General features: G+C 37.8%; 1 protein-coding gene and 1 long non-coding RNA gene across 5 annotated transcripts in view; one reads left to right on the top strand and one right to left on the bottom strand.

The window, feature by feature from the left end:
• GALNTL6 (polypeptide N-acetylgalactosaminyltransferase like 6) overlaps positions 1-2,688 on the top strand; it is a 1,202,623-nt gene extending 1,199,935 nt beyond the window's left edge. The window contains exon 13 of one of the 2 annotated variants that reach the window (XM_015451034.4): positions 942-2,688. In XM_015451034.4, the coding sequence (XP_015306520.2) occupies positions 942-1,109 (168 nt within the window). In that variant the 3' untranslated portion in view covers positions 1,110-2,688. The remainder of the gene's footprint in view (positions 1-941) is intronic. The other variant, XM_015451035.4, reaches the window with a different exon arrangement.
• On the bottom strand, positions 916-19,454 carry LOC102124466 (uncharacterized). 3 transcript variants are annotated; one of them, XR_001491125.4, is made up of 5 exons: positions 19,225-19,454; positions 15,696-15,758; positions 9,356-9,388; positions 7,037-7,119; positions 916-1,105 (listed from the first exon to the last, which is right to left on the bottom strand). It is a non-coding gene; the product is annotated as an uncharacterized lncRNA (long non-coding RNA). The 3 variants fall into 3 exon arrangements; XR_006698376.3 differs by having other exon boundaries at positions 19,268-19,390; XR_010587076.2 differs by lacking the exon at positions 19,225-19,454 and adding an exon at positions 18,466-18,543.
• Positions 19,455-19,966: the final 512 nt, after the last annotated feature.

Consider the following 19,966-nt stretch of genomic DNA (forward strand, 5'->3'; position numbering starts at 1 on the left):
CATTACTAATAAGGAAAAATCTTTTTTTTTTAGCATTGCCTTATCCCCACTTACACAATTAAAAGGGGGTGTGTGTTAACAGAGCTTGTTCAGATAATGAGCTTGCTCACTACTTAAACTTTCTGTCCCCGTGTATCTTTTCATTCACTGGACTGTTATCTGCATCACGTACCTGGGGGCTTTTTTTAAATGAATGTTGCCTCCTCCATTTTGCAGAAAGCAATGAGAATGGCAGCACTGGAACACCTGCATTATATCAATAAAGGGATTGAGAGGAGACTGAAGCTCAAGAGCTAGCAAATTTGAATTTGTACATCCAGTTATTGCCTGTGTGCCCCCTGTCCCCAAACTCATATTCATCTTCTCAAAAAGGCAGCTGAGAACCCAGCACTTTTGACTGCTTTTTGTTTTCTTTTGTTATTTCTCTTTCCCATTAGAGGTTCAATGTGAGGGAATTATGACTCTTCTAGTCACTGTGTGTGCGTGTGAGCAGGGGGTATTATTTACTGTGCACTAAAATATAATTTATTGTGTATGTGTTTCTCCCCAGATAGCTACATTATTGGCTACTTGACAAGCAACCCCATATACTTACTATCTTCAAAATCCAAGCAGATAGCAAAAAGCTCACCACAGAGCAGAAAATGAATGGATTGCTTTTTTTAAAAAAGTGAATGACCGATTGAATGAATGAATGAATGAATACATTTATTGTCTCTAGTTGAACCTGCTTGTAGGCTCTACATAGTGCCAATAGAGCCTACAAATTCACATTCCACATTGGCAACTCCACCTGCTATTGTTTGATTTGGGAGCTGTTCTATTTACACAATGAATATATACTGAAATATAAACAGAAATATCTTACTTCTGTATATTTTGGGTTGTAACCATTCACCACGTATTACAATAGTCTTTTCTTTTCTTCCTGACTTCTCCAGGACAGAACATTATTCCATCCTGTGAGCAACAGCTGCATGGATTGCAACCCCGCAGAGAAGAAGATTTTCATGGCCAGATGTGACCCTCTCTCTGAGACTCAGCAGTGGATTTTTGAACATATTAATATGACTGTTTTAGAAAAATTTAACCACCATGCCAGCTCCTAGAAAGAAGGAAGGAAGAAAAAGTGATTACCTACAGATTATAAATGAAATTTTAGCCAGCATCTGGGTCGAAGGAGTCAGGAATAACATTTCCTCGATCCAGGAAGGCTGGTTTAAAGATTTGTAAATGCCATGTCAAAGTAGGTTGTTTTGAAGAACTTCCTGCATCTGAAGAACTTGGCTGAGAATCTCACCAGCTGCTTCTGAGAACTCGAGACTAGCAGTTCCCTTGCTGGCCAAGGGCAAAGATAATTTAGGGACTTTTCAAAACAACTGCTGAGCTAATAAATCCTAGCATTTCTCAGGTCAAATCCTGCAGTAGTGAGTAGCTATGAATGGATCCTATTAACTGGGTGGGAGGGGGGTGAAAACGGAGTGCATGACTGCTCTGACAACCTGAGGATATCACAGGTTTAGAACTAGCCACGCTTAAAGGGTGAGCTGTACTCTTTGGTGCCATTCTCTGACTAAGAATGGGTTAAGCAGGTTTAACCCTTAAAAGTGCTGCAGATGATTTCAGAGTGCTCATACTATTCTGTTTTGTTTTGTTTTTTTAAGTGAGGGTGCAATATCTAATGTAAGACTTCAATTACATAATGAAATGGACATCCAGTGTTCCCATTCTTTCGTTTACATTTGCCTTTTTGTTTTTTCAGAGCAAAGGTTTTTTATTGTTTGTGGAAGTTCACCTCCTTGAATCCACTGGATTTCTAATTCACTGCCCTTCTATGAATCCAGTTAAAAACAAAAACAAAAACAAAAATCTGTGCTCTCAAGTTACTCCAAAGAAAGATCTCACAGAAGCAGCAAAACCATATAAGATTTAGGAGAGGGACTTCCCTGGGAAATCTATTTTTACTTTTCTATTATTTTTAAAACCTTAAAAGTCTGATATTTGTCCAGTCATAATTTTTATTAAGCAAGGAAATGGAGTGAGGTTGATGTAATTAGTTTAGGAGATTCTTAAACCCAAATAAATCTACACTCCAAGTGATATATGAAAATGGCTTGGTTCACTTCAATTCTGTTTAATCAGTGGTGGGAGCATACAAGTGGTTTCATTTGTTCGTTTGTTTATTTGGGTTTTGCTTTTGTTTTTTATTTTTTTTCTCGTTGTCATTCTTTTGTAGTGTTGATATTAATGACATTCTTTTATTTGGAAGCTCATAAAAGGAATTACCATTAGTAAAGTGTTTCTGACACCATTTTCTGTTAATGGGACAATATTTCAGGGATGAAGAAAGGAATGCTCTGAAAACTAAATGGAACAATTAATCCTTAAAACGATTTTTTACTGTTCAATAATATCAAGATGGGGGAAGAATATACAGGTATCAAGGTGGTTCTCGAGAAAAAAGAATCATGTTTATGACACATCTCTTAAGTTTTTTCAGTATAAAAGTGTTTTAACTTTGCTTTCTTTTTGTTTTTTGTTTGAAGTTGGTTTTCCTGTTAATAAAAATTTATATAACATCTTGGATCTAGAGCATTAAATTTTAGAACTGGGAAGACTCCTAGGATCCAATCCCTTTGCTTCTTCAGATGAATAATAAAAGCCCAGAAAGGCCCAACTCCTGGCCAGGCTGATGTCTTCTGGGCCGTATTCCTGTGTTTTTTATCTTGTGCTGTGTTGCCTCACTCTGTTACCAAAGCTGGTTCTGGATTTTACTGTGATTTAACTTGAGATTTCCAATCACTAGATGAGAAAACTATGCCTCCCTGGGGATGCCCACTAAAGTAATATCCACATTCAGAAACTGTAATACAGTACATGAAGCCTCTTCTTGTACATGTTCATGATTTTGTTATCTCCCTGAAACCTAATGAAAATGTCTAGTTAAACTACCAGGCCAATAGTTGGGGAAGAGTTATTTCATTATCTTTACTGATTTTTCAAGCATTCTTTTGAAGAGCTACTTTTTTCTTTTTCTTTTTTTCTTTTTTTTTTAATTATACTTTAAGTTCTGGGATACATGTGGAGAATGTGCAGGTTTGTTACATAAGTATACACATGCCATGGTGGTTTGCTGCACCCATCAAACCCTCATCTACATTAGGTATTTCTCCTAATGCTATCCTTCCCCTGGTCCCTTACCCCCTGACAGGCCCCAGTGTGTGATGTTCCCCCAGTGTTTGATGTTCCCCTCCCTGTGTCCATGTGTTCTCGTTGTTCAGTTCCCACTTATGAGTGTGAATATGTGGTGTTTGGTTTTCTGTTCCTGTGTTAGTTTGCTGAGAATGGTGGTTTCCAGCTTCATCCATGTCCCTGCAAAAGACATGAACTCATCCTTTTTTATGGCTGCATAGTATTCCATGGTATATATGTACCACATTTTCTTTATCCAGTCTATCATTGATGGGCATTTGGATTGGTTCCAAGTCTTTGCTATTGTGAACAGTGCTGCAATAAACATATGTGTGCATGTGTCTTTATAGTAGAATGATTTCTAATCCTTTGGGTATAGACCCAGTAATGGGATTGCTGGGTCAAATGGTATTTCTGATTCTAGATCCTTGAGGAATCGCCAGACTGTCTTCTACAATGGTTGAACTAATTTACACTCCGACCAACAGTGTAAAAGTGTTTCTGTTTCTCTGCATCCTCTCCAGCATCTGTTGTTTCCTGACTTTTTAATGATCGCCATTCTAACTGACGTGAGATGGTATAGCATTGTGGTTTTGATTTGCATTTCTCTAATGACCAGTGATGATGATTTTTTTTTCATATGTTTTTTGGCCGCATAAATGTCTTCTTTTGAGAAGTGTCTGTTCATATCCTTTGCCCAGTCTTTGAGCGGGTCTTTTTTTGTTGTAAATTTGTTTAAGTTCTTTGTAGATTCTGGATATTAGCCCTTTGTTAGATGGATAAATTGCAAAAACGTTCTCCCATTCTGTAGGTTGCCTGTTCACTCTGATGATAGTTCCTTTTGCTGTGGAGAAGCTCTTTAGTTTAATTAGATCCCATTTGTCAATTTTGGCTTTTGTTGCCATTGCTTTTGGTGTTTTAGTCATGAAGTCTTTGCGGATGCCTATGTCCTGAATGGTATTGCCTAGGTTTTCTTCTAGGGTTTTTATGGTTTTAGGTCTTATGCTTAAGTTTTTAATACATCTTGAGTTAATTTTTGTACAAGGTGTAATGAAGGAGTCCAGTTTCAGTTTTCTGCATATGGCTACCCAGTTTTCCCAACACCATTTATTAAATAGGGAATCCTTTCTCCATTGCTTGTTTTTGTCAGGTTTGTCAAAGATCAGATGGTTGTAGATGTGTGGTGTTATTTCTGAGGTCTCTGTTCCCTTCCATTGGTCTCTATATCTGTTTTGGTACCAGTACCATGCTGTTTTGGTTATTGTAGCCTTGTAGTATAGTTTGAAGTCAGGTAGCATGATGCCTCCAGCTTTGTTCTTTTTGCTTAGTATTGCCTTGGCTCTACGGGCTCTTTTTTGGTTCCATGTGTAATTCAAAGTGGTTTTTTTCTAATTCTGTGAAGAAAGTAAATGGTAGCTTGATGGGAATAGCATTGAATCTATAAATTACTTTGGGCAGTATGGCCATTTTCATGATATTGATTCTTCCTATCCATGAGCATGGAATGTTTTTCTATTTGTTTGCATCCTCTCTTATTTCCTTGAGCAGTGGTTTGTACTTCTCCTTGAAGAGGTCCTTCATGTCCCTTTGTAAGTTGTAGTCCTAGATATTTTATTCTCTTTGTAGTAATTGTGAATGGGAGTTCACTCACGGTTTGGTTCTCTATTATTGGTGTATAGGAATGTTTGTGATTTTTGCACACTGATTTTGTGTCCTGAGACTTTGCTGAAGTTGCTTATCAGCTTAAGGAGTTTTTGGGCTGAGACAATGGAGTTTTCTAAACATACAATCATTTCATCTGCAAACAGAGATAATTTGGCTCCCTGTCTTCCTATTTGAATACCCTTTATTTATTTCTCTTGCCTGATTGCCCTGGCCAGAACTTCCAATAATTTGTTGAATAGGAGTGGTGAGAGAGCATCCTTGTCTTGTGCCAGTTTACAAAGGGAATGCTTCCAACTTTTGCCCATTGAGTATGATATTGGCTGTGGGTTCGTCATAAATTTGAAGAGCTATTTTTTTAACCTTCTGTCACAGAGATATTTTGTATAGATCAAGAGATCTTGAAGCATTCAAGATGCATACTGGAGAAAATCAATAGTGAGAAATTAACCTGTGTGTTGAACAATTCCAGAGAATGAATGAAGATTTATCTCAAGTGTTCACAGAGCAATCTTGTTGTAGAATTAGATGAGCCAATAAAAATTCACATTATGTCATTAAACAGCTGACTGCTATTTACAATTCTATGAAAGAGACAACCCTGGGTTCTGCACCCTGCAAAGTTCAGATTTGCAATGATCTTGTAGGATGCTATAATCATGGAAAGCTAGCCATAACATGTTTGGCTCTGTCCTTTGAGAAATCCTGAATATATTGTATTGTTTTGGTGTGATACACAGAGGTCAACCAAGATTGGTCTCTTGATCTCTGAATAAAATAATGTAATATTTTGGGGCATATTCAAGGGTGGAGGGTGAGAAGAGGGAGAGGATCAAGAAAAATAACTTACGGGTACTGGGCTTAATACCTGGGTGATGAAATAATCTGTACAAGCAATCGCCATGACACAGTTTACTGATATAACAAACCTGCACATTCACTCCTGAACTTAAAATAAAAGTTTTAAAAAATTAAATTAAATTGTTTAAATGTAATATAAAAAATTAATTTTTTAAATTAAGGAACACTTGAGACATTAAGACCAAAATTAAAACTCCAAACTGTCAAGCAACTGTTAAATGTGTGCAAATAGGAAACAAATAGAATGAAATGAAGCCTCGAGAATCTACCCTTAAGCCAAAGGACACAACATTGCCAATAAGCACATCTGAGAAGGCATTTCCACTCCACTGAAGGTTAAGACTGTTTACCTGAAGCACCACTACTACCATTCTGAAAAGCAGAAAACTACGTTTGTTGGTATGTTTATTTAACAAAGGGGACTGAACAATCCTCAGAAACACTCTCTTTCCTGGAAATAACATGATTTGAAAATTGGACAGTAGGCCGGGCACGTGGGTCACACCTGTAATCTCAGCACTTTGGGAGGCCGAGGCGGGCAGATCACGAGGTCAAGAGATTGAGGTCATCCTGGCCAACATGGTGAAACCCCGTCTCTACTAAAAATACAAAAATTAAATCCCAGCACTTTGGGAGGCCAAGACGGGTGGATCACAAGGTCAGGAGATCGAGACCATCCTGGCTAACACAGTGAAACCCCATCTCTACTAAAAAAATACAAAAAACTAGCTGGGCGAGGTGGCAGGTGCCTGTAGTCCCAGCTACTCGGGAGGCTGAGGCAGGAGAATCATTTGAGCCCAGGAGGCAGAGGTTGCAGTGAGCCGAGATCGTGCCACTGCACTCCAGCCTGGTGACAGAGCAAGACTCTGTCTCAAAATAATAATAATAATAAATAAAAATAAATTGGACAGTAGAGTACTGACCTACCCTTTTATCAGAATGGGAGGAAAAATCATAATCTGGCCTTGGAAATTGCTACTTCTCCATCATAAGACATGGTTTTGCCAGAATAATTAATTTTTAAAATTTTTTTTATGTACTTACAAAGAAAAAGCTCTGCTTTAAAGCAATCATGAACTAAATGTAGGACCTACATACACTTTTTTCAAGGCTGGATTAATACCCTGCCAGTAGCAATGTACTGGCTTCTATGTCTACTGGTATTTACTTAAAAACATTAATATGATCAGATAACTGTTTTTAAAAGTATTCACTACATCAGAAGCCTCAGGGAGTAATGCAAGTTCCAGAATTGCTTTACTAATTGTTATCCTAAAACTTTATACAATAAATGAATAACAGAAAATGAAAATGGACTTACAAGCAATGAAAGAGTGTGTTAGGCCCGTTCTTCTCATGTTTCTTGGAAAACATGAAACCCATGCCAACACTTGACTTCATTTCCTTTAGTAGCAATGTTTTAAAAGAAGATAGACAAATATAAATAAGTAAATACCTACTATTATTTTGTGCTTCTTCCTCTCAGATGAAAAACTTTTATTTCAATCTGTTTATAACTATCTCCATAAGGAAATAGTGAGAAAAGAATGTTTTCTTGGAAAAATAAGCTCTATGAAGTTTATGGCTGACCCATCAAAAGAGTTAGTGCCCCAGGCACAGCGGCTCACACCTATAATCCCAGCACTGTGGGAAGCCAAGGCGGGAGGATCACTTGAGCTCAGGAGTTCAAGACCAGCCTGGACAACATAATGAGACCTTGTCTCTATAAAACATTTTTAAAAATTAGCTGGGTGTCATAGCACATGCCTGTAATTGCAGCTACTGGGGAGGCTGAGGTGGGAGGATCACTTGAGCCCAAGAGGTCGAGGCTGCAGTGAGCCATGATCACACCACTGCACTCCAGCCTAGGTGACAAAGTGAGATCCTGTCTTAAAAAAAAAAAAAAGAAAGAAATTCAATCACATTTTGATTACAAAGCTGGCTATCCCGCAGTCATAAAGGGCCCCACCTGCCACTGTGGGACATTCCTGGCCCAGGATATCACACATCTAAGGACTCAGAAGAAAGTTGATGATAAGGCTATGCCAGCTGTGCCTTTGACTTCTTGTCTTACTGCAGAATCTGCCCCAGAACTAGGCAGTTCTCCTGACCTTCCCCTGAGGAAGAGTGCTAGGTTATATTTTTTCAGAATTTAGAATCATCCTAACAATATGACATTGTGAACATTGATTTATCCCTAAAAACTCATTTAGTAAAATGTCTTTAGGCTTGTTACCCTGGCAGGATTATGAGGCTGCAATGCGATTCCATAAACACATGCTGGAGATATGCTGGAAATAAGGCATTTCTTATAAATCATGAGAAAGAATGCCTCAAAGGGAAAATATTTTTAAGTGATTCCCTATGATTCTGGAAGTACACATAAATGGAGATAAGTAAATTATATCTCTCAATATGGGGCACACTTCATTCTCTCCCTTCACCTCATCGACCAGTCCTGCTCCTGCCATCATTCCTCTCAGATGACACCACCAACTGTAATTACTCTCCATGTGTGAAACGGTGGCTGAGGACACTGAAGCGTGACGAGTGGCCAGTCTTTCCCGCACTGCCAACATTGGAAGATTGCTCTTTGATTTATGTCTATAGCCTTTGCTTGCAGAACTGGGAGCTCTTTGCAACTCTATTTGGTAGACTTGACATTGACCTGAAGCTTTTATTCATAGTCACTCATCTCTGAGCTTGACATACCAGACTGGTGTGTCTGGTACTGCAGCCTCTCGGCAGACAACAGCTCAGGCACACGTTTGATGCTTCACTTCAGAGAAACCTGGAAACATTTCTTCCATCCCTGTTGCCTGAAGTTGCCTGCTTCTGCCTGAGGCACAATAGCTTCCTAGGCTTTCCGCGAGCCTCTGCTGTCCTTCTTTGCTCGTTCCAACGTGGTGATCCAACTGACCTCAGTACAGAAAGGCTGGTTATATTTCAGAATCTTTTTGCCGATGAGTTTATTCTGACTTTACTCACCTTGAGAGGGCTATTCATAACTAAACAGCTTAGATGCTGGTTTACCTATATTACTTTATGCCTATGCTTGTTGTCCTGTGTGATTATTAATAATGTCCCTTTTACTGTTTTTCTTTTAATTTTTATTTTTACTTTTATAATTTTTGAGAGGGAGTCTGGCTCTATCAAGCAGGCTGGAGCACAGTGGTGCAATCTTGGCTGACTATAGCCTCTGCCTCCCAGGTTCAAGCAATTCTTGTGCCTCAGCCTCCTGAGTAGCTGGAATTACAGGCATGTGCCACCACGCTTCACTAATTTTTGCATTTTTAGTAGAGACGGCGGGGCGGGGGGATCTCACCATGTTGGCTAGGCTGGTCTCAAACTCCTGACCCCAAGTGATCCACCTACCTCGGCTTCCTAAAGTGCTGGGATTACAGATCTGAGCCACTGCATGCCAGCCTGTTTTTATTTTTTAGAAACACGGTCTTGCTCTGTCTTCCAGGCTGGAGTGTAGTGGTGCAATGTTAGTTCACTGTAACCTCAAACTCCAGGGCTCAAGTGATCTTCTCGCCTTGGCTTCCCAAAGTGCTGGGATTACAGGTGCGCACCACCACGCCTGGCCCCCTTTTACTCTTAAAAGTGTCCTAATTTTAAAAACAAATTAAATACTCACCCTATTTATAGTCCACGTGCCTGTTTCTTATTCCTGTAGGAAAAGAAAACGTATTTTGCTTATTAAGGCTTACAGTCTACAAGAAATCAACTCGACTTATTCCTTCCCTTCAAACAGGACCAGACCAAAATCAGCTTCTTGATGACTGTGTATTGCATTCACATGGGTCTTTACAAGTTACTTAATGAAAGCTTTGTAATCAAGAGTTATATATCCACCTAAATCCCTTTGCTGAATGAAGTCTAATTTAAATGATTTTTTCATAATTTAAAAAATTTATTTGAAATCAATGCAGTCATTTTATATTTTTCCAAGCTCAGAACAGTGGATCTCCAACATGGCCTATTAACCACATTATTAATTCTCAATATAATGGTAAAGTATAGATAGATAGATGATAGATAGATAGATAGATAGATAGATAGATAGATAGATAGATGATAGATACATACATACATACATACATACGTACATAGATACATAGATACATAGATATGTAGATACGTAGATAGATGGATGATGGATGGACATTCTATTTGAATTACTACTTTTGTTTTTCAAAGCAATTTTATGTGTATTGTCTCACTCCACACTTATAAAAACCTCCGCTGTCGATAATATTATAATCCTTATGAAAAAACTGAAGGACTCAGAGTGAAGGGGCTTGCAAGGGGCTAGCAAGTTAACAGCAGAATCAGGACTAGCTAATATGTAGGCCTTCTAATATGTAGGCCTCTGCTCCTTCCATTCTCAATGGTACTTTATACCTCACTACAGGGTCATTCACCCAGAGCAAAGCCAATATGAGTTGTATGGAGGTACCTCAAAGTAGTAAAATCACTCATTCCTTGGAGACTTCTGTTTTTAACCGCTTAATTATGTTTGTTCTTCTCTGTACCTGTGTGTTTTTGTTGATTTTCCCACAAGCTTATTAAAGTAAGAAGTGAATCCAGGATTAGTCCTTCTTAATGAGATTTCCAAGGTACTTTTAAGAAAAGAAGTGATCAATTAAAGCTATTTGCATAGCTCTAGATGACAAATCTAAAAGCAAATACTGTGTTCTTGGTAATTATCAATGAGTTCAGTCCTCAGGGAGAGGAAAACAGTCATTAAGCAAAGAATTTGTGCTCACTTCGCAGTAAGACTCCAAGCTGACCTTCTTTTAATAGTCTTATTTCTGAAAAGTTGTCAGGCGCATTTCTTAGCCATGTGAGACTCTCTGTCTGCACTGATGTGAATTCTCTCCGGCAGTTTTTCTCTTTTGAGGGTACAAGTTAAACATGTGTATTACTAGGCCTTTTGGTCTGTTTGGGCTGCTATAACAAAATATCATACACTGGGTAACTTAGAGATAATAGGAATGTATTTCTTACAGTTCTGGAGGCTGAGAAGTCCGAGATGGAGGAGCAGGCAGATTCAGTGCCTGCTGAGGCCCCAGTTTCTGATTTAAAGATCACGTCTTCTCACCGCGGCCTCACATAGTGGGGGGCAAGGGAGCTCTCAGGGGCCTCTTTCATAAGAGAACTAATCCCAATTATGAAATCTCTGCCTTCATGACCTCATCACTTCCTAAAAGGTCTCCCTCCTAATACCATCACCATGGAGGTCAGGATTTCAATATATAAATTTGGGGGGTAGTGACACAAACATTTAGAATATAGCAGCAGGTCTTACCTCAAATCTATTGTATCAGAATTTCTGGGTTAGGCCACTAGATACAGAAAATTCTATTATCAAAGAGATAAATAATTGCTTTGTGCCCCAGTTCCTAATATCCTACCACTAGCAAATCCAAGTTAATTATCTGACATGGTTGCTCACAAGTAAACACTGCAGATGTCTGGAGGAATGATCAGTTGTAATCCGAAGCTATTATAAATTTGCATTGAGAGAAACATGCCTAAGAACATTTTATTTCAAGAATTCTCTAGCTTTTATTAGGTCAATGATTATTAAACCTTAGTGTTTAAACACCTGGAGGTAATGTTAAAACACAGAATACTGGGCCACCCCTTAGTGATTGAAATGAGGCTCAAGAATTTACATTTCCAACATGTTGCTAGATGATGCTGATGGTCTGGAGTCCACGTTTTGGAAGCTATTGGTCCAGACCAGTGGTCTCACCACTTTGAAAATATCTTCTTAAAGATAATTTTGTTAATGTTGCATCTGTTTAGAAAGCATTAGTTATGTTTAAGAGGCATGTATTGGAAATGATAATAAAGCCCCAATACACTCGAAATTCAAACAAGTGTTAATTTAATCCAATAAATATTTATAACTGGAAGAAAGTTTCTCCCATAAATTATTTAAAGCAGGATCACAGAATTTGAAGACCAAAAATAGGCAGTATTATGGTATCATAGTAAATATCTTTTCAATCACTTAAATTTCTCAATTAAAGTATAACAAATACATCAAGACCCTTACTTTAAGTGCCTGGTATTGAGTCTCACATTAATAATTTGATATTATTGTCCCTTTCTCTATGTTCTTAGTGAACTTCATTCTACTGTAGAATAGAAGTGAAAATCAAAAGAAGGCATAGCATGGTGAACTGATTTACTCAACATTGTTTTTCAGTGTATTAGTCCTTCTGCCCCTAAACCATGCTTTTTCTCAAGTTTTGTCTTGGGAAAGGAAACATTAATTTCTGATGGCAAATAACCAGCCAACACCATTTCAAATACATTGTGTAAATACAGTTGAGCTATGGTTCCCCCCATCTTTGAAAAAATACTACAAGTTTAATTAAAAGTCTTTTAAGCGTAACAATATCTCACTATGCTCAACTCAGTTCACTAACTTTGTTAGAAAAAAGTTACAGAAGGTAAGGAAAAGCTTAGAATTTCTGCTGTGTTTTAACTGTGGTTCTCTCAGATTTGTAACTTTCTTTTCATTGAAGATAAACACTAAGACCTTCTTTAAAGGTCATTTCTACCTCATCCTCTGTCTTCTGAAATAAAAGTTAATTTAATTTTTTTCTTTTCAGTTTATTTAAATTTCAGCCTCTAATGGCACACAGAATAAATCCTCCACACTATTTTTTCCAAATATTTTTCTGTTATTTTTGTGTATACTAAGGACGCATGAAAGAGAATGTATGGGAAAGGGTGTTTCACTTTACCAATGTTTGCTATTCAAATCTCTACCACCCAAAAAATTGTTATGGAATTTATAGTGTGGTTTTGCACTGATAAACCAAGCCATGTGTTCAGATTTTATGGTGAAAAAAAATGCAGTAGACGCAAAATATCCTATTAGGGTCAAAACCTAGACAGTGCATCTCAAATCAAAAGGATAAAATTATATGATCAGGACTTTCAATTTTTGTTAAAGATAAAGGGGGCATTGAGGGCCTGTCTAACACTCCCTATTCTAGTAAAGAATGGATGAAAGGAGGTGGGAAAGTGTGTACGGGTGGGGTTGGAAGAGAGAAAGAAACAGTCATGCTTTATTGCTTACGACAATTTTTTTAATGTCCTAGAGGAAGCAGCAGGGAAGTGTCAGAGTGACTGAGATGTCAAAGAAATGATCTCACAAAAGAAATACTGCATTTGAAGCAAGGAGCCACTTCTCATTAATGTCTACCCACTAGCAAATGGTTGGGGTCAGAAACACATACATTCTCCAAACTGCCTTCAGTCAGAAGACAAGGATTTATCGAAAAACAAAACAAAACAAAACAAAACAAAGGAGCTCAAACAAGTATTAAACAACTATGCAGAGTCAGTCATTGAAATGTTTAAAATAAAACAATCTTTGGGGCAATTCATCTGGATAACAAATGCCTCTGCTTGAAAAACGGCCTGGAGTTGAGGTTCTTTTATTGTGAACGACAGGAAGGACTTAACTGGAGGAAAGCTAATGACCTTGTTTCTACATTCCTCAGACATCAGTCGTCTGCCAGAAAATCGCCTATGGGGTTGAGGCAGTGACAGTTTAAAATGGCCAGGGAGAAAGTCTACAGAGAAAATGAGCTGCAGCTTCAGTGGCAGTTTCTAAAAATGTTGGTGAATATTTCCGCTATAGAGCAAAGCAATACACATTGCACTATCTGCTACCAGAGCTAAGCCGCTGGCCAAGATGCTAAGCTCTTTGAGAAATTATTCTCTCTGTTTTAAAAAATTCTTTTCTATTTCCATCATCCCCGAGTAAACTTCCTCCAAGTAAGTTAAAACATCAGATGAGTGAAATTCCTTTGGTAAGAAAATCAAAGGATCTTTCTTGTTGGAGTAAAGAAAAATGTTAGAACAGCAAAATCCCCAATCTTCCCTCATGATATATACTTTGTGTGTCTCTTCTCCCAAACTAGGATAAAACTGTTTCCGACAACGTCAGGAGCTTGGTCTTTTGCTCTGAGGGCGCAACATTCTCTCTAGATTTATTTCAATAAATGTTTGTTGAGTACCAACAAGAGTGAGTTTTTGCATTAGACTAAAAAGTATATGCAACTAGGGAAAAAAGACTGGTTAGTCGTCAAAAAACGACTGCTACAATCTTTCTTTCCCATTTGAAATAGGACAAATATTCAGTCCCTCTAGGCCTTCTTATAATTGTGTGAAATATGATAATAAACATGAAATTGCTTCATAACTTGCAAAGCAAAATGTAAATGAAAGAGTTTGGTATTTAATGAAACCCTGTCCTCCAGCAGCGTATAGTCTAGCAAAGTGCTTCTTAGGTAGGGTAGCCATATAATCTATTGTGCAAACCAGATAATTTTTTAGGGGGAAATGAGGTGTTATTTGTAATCATAGAGGAAACGCAGGTGAAAATCAGGACTGATTTTCTTCTTAAAGACATTGAACAAAATACTCATGGACAATATGAAATATTAATCCAGAGTCAACATGTAGGATCAGAGTCAACATGTAGGGGCTCACAAAGTAGGTTTGGGTTTGAGTACTTGGGTTACTTATTGAAAAGTCCTAGGCCAGGCATGGTGGCTCATGCCTGTAATCCCAGTACTTTGGGAGGCCGAGGCAGGCAGATCACCTGAGGTCAGTTGTTCGAGACCAGCCTGGCCAACATGGTGAAATTCCGTCTCTACTAAAAATACAAAAATTAGCCAGGCATGGTGGCAGGCACCTGTAATCCCAGCTGCCTGGGAGGCTAAGGCAGGAGAATCACTTGAACCCTGGAGGCAGAGGCTGCAGTGAGTTGAGATCACACCATTGCACTGCAGTCTGGGCAACAAGAGTGAAATTCTGTCGAAAGAAAGAAAGAAAGAAAGAAAAGAAAGAAAGAAAGAAAGAAAAGAAAGAAAGAAAGAAAGAGAGAGAGAGAGAAAGAAAGAAAGAAAGAAAGAAAGAAAGAAAGAAAGAAAGAAAGAAAGAGAAAGAAAGAGAGAGAGAGAAAGAAAGAAAGAAAGAAAGAAAGAAAGAAAGAAAGAAAGAGAAAGAAAGAAGGAAAGAAGGAAAGAAGGAAGGAAGGAAGGAAGGAAGGAAGGAAGGAAGGAAGGAAGGAAGGAAGGAAGGAAAGAGGGAGGGAAGGAAGGAAGGAAAGAAGAAGGAAGGAAGGAAAGAGGGAGGGAAGGAAGGAAGGAAGGAAAGAAGAAGGAAGGAAAGAAGAAGGAAGGAAAGAGGGAGGGAAGGAAGGAAGGAAGGAAAGAAAGAAAGAAAGAAAGAAAGAGAAAGAAAGAAAGAAGGAAGGAAGGAAGGAAGGAAGGAAGGAAGGAAGGAAAGAAAGAAAGAAAGAAAGAAAGAAAGAAAGAAAGAAAGAAAGAAAGAAAGAAAGAGAAAGAAAGAAAGAAAGATCCTTAGAAATCATTTAGGCTATGTGGTTCTATTTTGCTATTTTTAAGTTTGAGCATGAAGCTTTATCTAAAGTAAAATTGTTTGTGTGCTATTACAGCTAGATTATAATATCTAGGCTATTCACTGCTTGAAAATGTCCCTACAACCTTTATTCATCAATCATGGTATCAAAATAACATCATAACAACCAGCTTAATTTAGAGTATATAAATAACATATAATGAAGGTGCTTGAAAAACGAAATACAGTCTTCTACTCTGTTTTGATATGCAATTATATACACTTAATTAAAAAGTAAAGAAAAAGTGAAAGTAGAATTCACAAAACAATTGAATTGTCAAACACCTTCCACAATATTAAAATTGTTATTTTGTAATTTGCTTTATGTATATCGCCAATAAAATTGTGTTTCACGTGATGAATGAGGATTTTGGAAGGAGATTGCTGTCAGGGAATTTAGCAATAAAACAAAGCAGTGAAGAAGATACTAGCTTTTTATTGCTAATTTACTTCCTTGGTTTTGCATTGCACCAGGGGTAATTCCTCTATCAAAGTGTGGTAATAATGTCTGACAGACTTACCTGATAAATGTGCCCCATCTTCAGAATGTAGGATAAGCTGTGTTTGTTCAATTTTACTGCATCCTGAGACAAATAAAATTGGGGAAAAGCTGCCATGAAATGAAGCTATTTTCTACAGAGTTTGTTCTTGACAAGCTGTACTGCAGCCCCAGCCACAATAAGGAGACAATGACTCATCTGGTATATAGCAAAACAATGAAAATAAAATAAACAAACAAAAACAAATATAAAGTTCCTAAATGCTATTCCAGCAACAGACCTGTAAAGAGATATCAGTTAATCTAAAATATGTATATGTTAGATGCTTAACTTTTTTTTGTTGGATAGATGAACGAATGGCAGGAATAATGCCTACTTCAATGCACTACTTTCAATATTTCCCATAGTTCAACCTATAAAATAGAAGGCAGAGAGAGAAAGAGCTAGATAAAATAAGAGGGAGAATGAGAGAGGAAGAAAAGTAACAGAGAGTAAATGAAAATCTTCACTCAAAATCATAAGGAATGTATCTTAACTGAATATTTTGATTGATGTGATGCATTGTTTTAGAATCACTGCTCCAAGGAAAAAATTGAGGCAAGAGGAAAATATACCCCATTGGGCAGTGGGCAGGAAAAAAAAAATCTCTGTCAAAGAGCACAAATCTTATTTACAATGGAACTTTAATGACTCTAAGCTGCTTTAACTCCCATGTAGTTCCCCCATTGGAAGAAGATTATGAAAGACTGCTCTCCTCTCTCCCAGCACACACTGATGTTGTTACCCCATTCTAAATGAGTATGGTAATGGCATTCACTAGGGATTATCAACATTTAGAGAAAAGAGTCTGAGAAAAAGAAAAAAGATCCAATACAAGCTGAGAAGAATACAACTTATCTATGGAGCTTCTGTGGATGGAAATGGCAAGTATAGATATTAATATATTACATGAGTCACTCGTGGTAGAGATTCACCTTAATGGCTTAGAACTCAATAAAGCTGAGGCAGAGGGACCCATTGTATAATAGTTTTAGGACTCTTCACTGCTAATGGAATAAGCTATAACCCTTTCCAAAGGAGCCCTAGAGCACCAGAATCACAGGGAGACAAAAAATAGTAGAAACTATGTATTTTTTCCCAGTATACTCGCATTTATCCACTTATGAGCAGGAATCTGTGATCTGAAAGCTTTCCAGAGTGACCTTGATTTCTAAAACTAATTAAGCAACAAGAAATGCATGAAACTGAGAAAGGAGACAAGTCTAAGGTGAACATTGGGCTATAATACAATCATAAAAGGCTTCAGAAATAACTGAAGAAGGACGACTGTTCTTGACCTATAACTTTACCTCATTTTGCTTGTACTGCTGAATCACATAAATGGAAAATAAGCAAAAGCAGTGGTTGTTGTAATTACTTTTATAATAGTGATGATTTTGACCTGATGTGAATTAATATTCTTAAACTTCTTCAAGGTACATTGCATTTGGCCAATTCTTCTTATTCTAAATCACCACAAAAGAACAAGGCTTACCATGCATCTTAGCAAAGCTGTTTTTGGTTTTTGTTTCTAATTCCTAAGGTCATCAACTCTAATCTTACAGAAGTTAAGCTTTGTTCTAATTGGCTATATAATCAGGGGTAAGTAACCTAATTTCTATAATTTAGGGCACTTATTCCTACATTGCACTGTACATTTTTCCTTACAAGTAGAAAATTACGTTATTTTGTAATAATAATAAAGTCAAAAAGGGTGTCCATGTTAAGCTATAAGAATTCAATCTGGAGAACATGGAGCATATTTTCCCTCACTTGGAGGGCTAGGGTAAGAGTAATTATTGGCAATGTTAGACTGAACAAACAGTATACTCCGTAAAAAATGAGATGGCCAACAACACTATTAATTGCATAAGATACTGGCTCATTCATTCATCAAACATTTATTGGTTGACCCTAATCATGCAAGTTTACAAAAACCTGCAATACAGCTTCATGGCAAAGCTTTCTCCTATGAAGAAACTTTTTACATAATAAAATTCAGGGAGAAAATAGTCAAAGGCATACTTAGTAAACCTTGCCAGTAGGGCTGAAAATCTGTTTCCCAATTGAAAAACCATAGCTAGATATCATGTATAAAGGAAAGTCATTCTCAGTAATCTTACTCTCCCTTTACTATTGTTTTTTAATAGATGACTGAAGATTACTGAGAGAATAAGCTCAAAAGAAAAAGACAGAAAATGTTGAATATGTTTGAAGTCTTTAACCCTTATAAAATAAAAATATCCAGTCATCTTCACTATAGGAAGGAAACTAGTAACATACATCTTTGGGAGTAGAACACACCTCGCCTTCCTTTTCCTAAATATTCCCTTCTGGCTCCATTAGCTGATAGAGGAGAGCTATTTCACCCTTGGAATTCTAACAAGGGAGCATGGGAAGGGCAGCAGTGCTCCAATCCTTGTTGGGTCCACCCCTGGATCTTGTTCAGGAATTAGGGGTGTCACAATTAATTCATTCATAACATATAAAGCTCCAAAGTTTCTACATTTTTAATTGAGCTAAAGTAATTTCATTTTTTCCTAAAATAATATCATTTTCACTGCCTTGTACTCTGTTATGCTTTCTCAGTAGCAGGAGAAGGGATTAGAGTTACAGTTAGTCCTGAGAATTAAGGAAAACCCTGGTTCTGACTATAGGACAACATCAGACACAGGAAGGCCACCCATCATCGTCACAAGGGAACAACACGGAACAGATACCGCAGGGAATTCCTGGTGATTTAGTCACCCACCTTTCCCCGCTTTGCCTCTTGATATCTCTGAGCTCTAAGGGTGGAGAAAAGGGAAAGAGATAGAGGTCAGTGCTTCCCTCCGAGGGAAAGTCCTGAGAAAGCAGTGCACAGCCATTGAAGGTCCGAGGCCATTCACTCTGTACAACACACTGATAAAAAACAAACCAGTGAAAAATAAAGTCTAGTTAACTCAGGCAAATGCTTTTGAAAAATTCAAATTCAAGCTCTTAACTATCAAATGTTAACTAACTAGGAGGCAATTGCTCTACCAACAGTGAGCTGGCTTCCATTTGCTTTCCCTGGCTTCAGATTTCTCTTCAAAGAGACATATTAAACAACGCACTGATATTTTTCAACCTGGCAGGAAATATGCCAGCTGCACCAGCCATTGGAAAGGGAAGACTATTATCCCAATTGCCAATTTTAACCAACCCAGTAAGTAAATAGCCTGGGCCTAATCTTTATAGGCAGTTAAACTGTGCAGTGCTTGATAAATACTCCTGGGTGGCTGTGGTAAAGCAAAACAAAGAATACTGCTGGATAACAAGACAGCTGTAAAAATTAACGTTAGATCCCAGAGGAGATAGGAGTTTCCGGATCACAGAAGCTGTCTGTGACAAGAGAGATACCTATTACAAAAGAGTGATGGTTATTAAAAGAACAATAAGCCACTGCAGCTACATTTAAGGCATTCTACAATCAATTTTAAGATAAGTAACATTGCCTGAAGTTAAGTACAAAAGATAACAAAATACAAACCCCATCCAAATGTATCAAAGCCTTGCAATTAACTTCTCATTACCAGAAGAAAACGTTGTATAAAATGGCTATTGAAGAAGGATATTGGTCCAGGAAGGCAATAGTGGAGTTTGGTGGGTCAGACCTTGAGTTTTCTACAAAACGTATAGCCTCTTTTTTCCAGTGTAAAAATCCTTGCCAGAAGCAGGAAAAATCTATATGCTAATCATATTTCCAATTGAGCTCAAACTGAAGGAAGTTAAGAGGAGAGCACAAATGACTCAGAGGGCAAAGAGACTGACGTACAAAAAGAAATGATTAAAAGATTCTCAAATGGCCAGCTCTGCTGAGTAGCGACCGAGAGGAGACGTGATTGTCATTGGAAAGTGTCCACAGAGTAAACAACAGTCAGAGTCATTACTGGGCTGAGTCGAAGGACTAAATTGGGGTAAAATTAAGGACAGAGAGATTTAAACTGAATGTCGGTGATGAGAAGGGCTGCCAGATAGTGAAACATCTCCCCAGGGTTAACCATGAGACATCCTCTCAGAAGGCTTTTAAAAGTCAGGCTCTACCATGAACCGAAGGAGCCTTTTTCCAATCTAAAGGAATGAAAAAAAAAAAAAAAAAAAATCCCTCCTTAAAGAGCAGGATTATATTTTGGGAGGGGGGCAGGAATAATTATCTAAGGTTTCTCCTAGAGAAGGAAAAGGTTGTGGTGGGAATCAACGAGGGAAGCTCATTTTAGAGGAGGTGGGGAAGA

This window comes from Macaca fascicularis, chromosome 5 (assembly GCF_037993035.2).
Source record: "Macaca fascicularis isolate 582-1 chromosome 5, T2T-MFA8v1.1".
NCBI classification, from domain to species: Eukaryota; Metazoa; Chordata; class Mammalia; order Primates; family Cercopithecidae; genus Macaca; species Macaca fascicularis.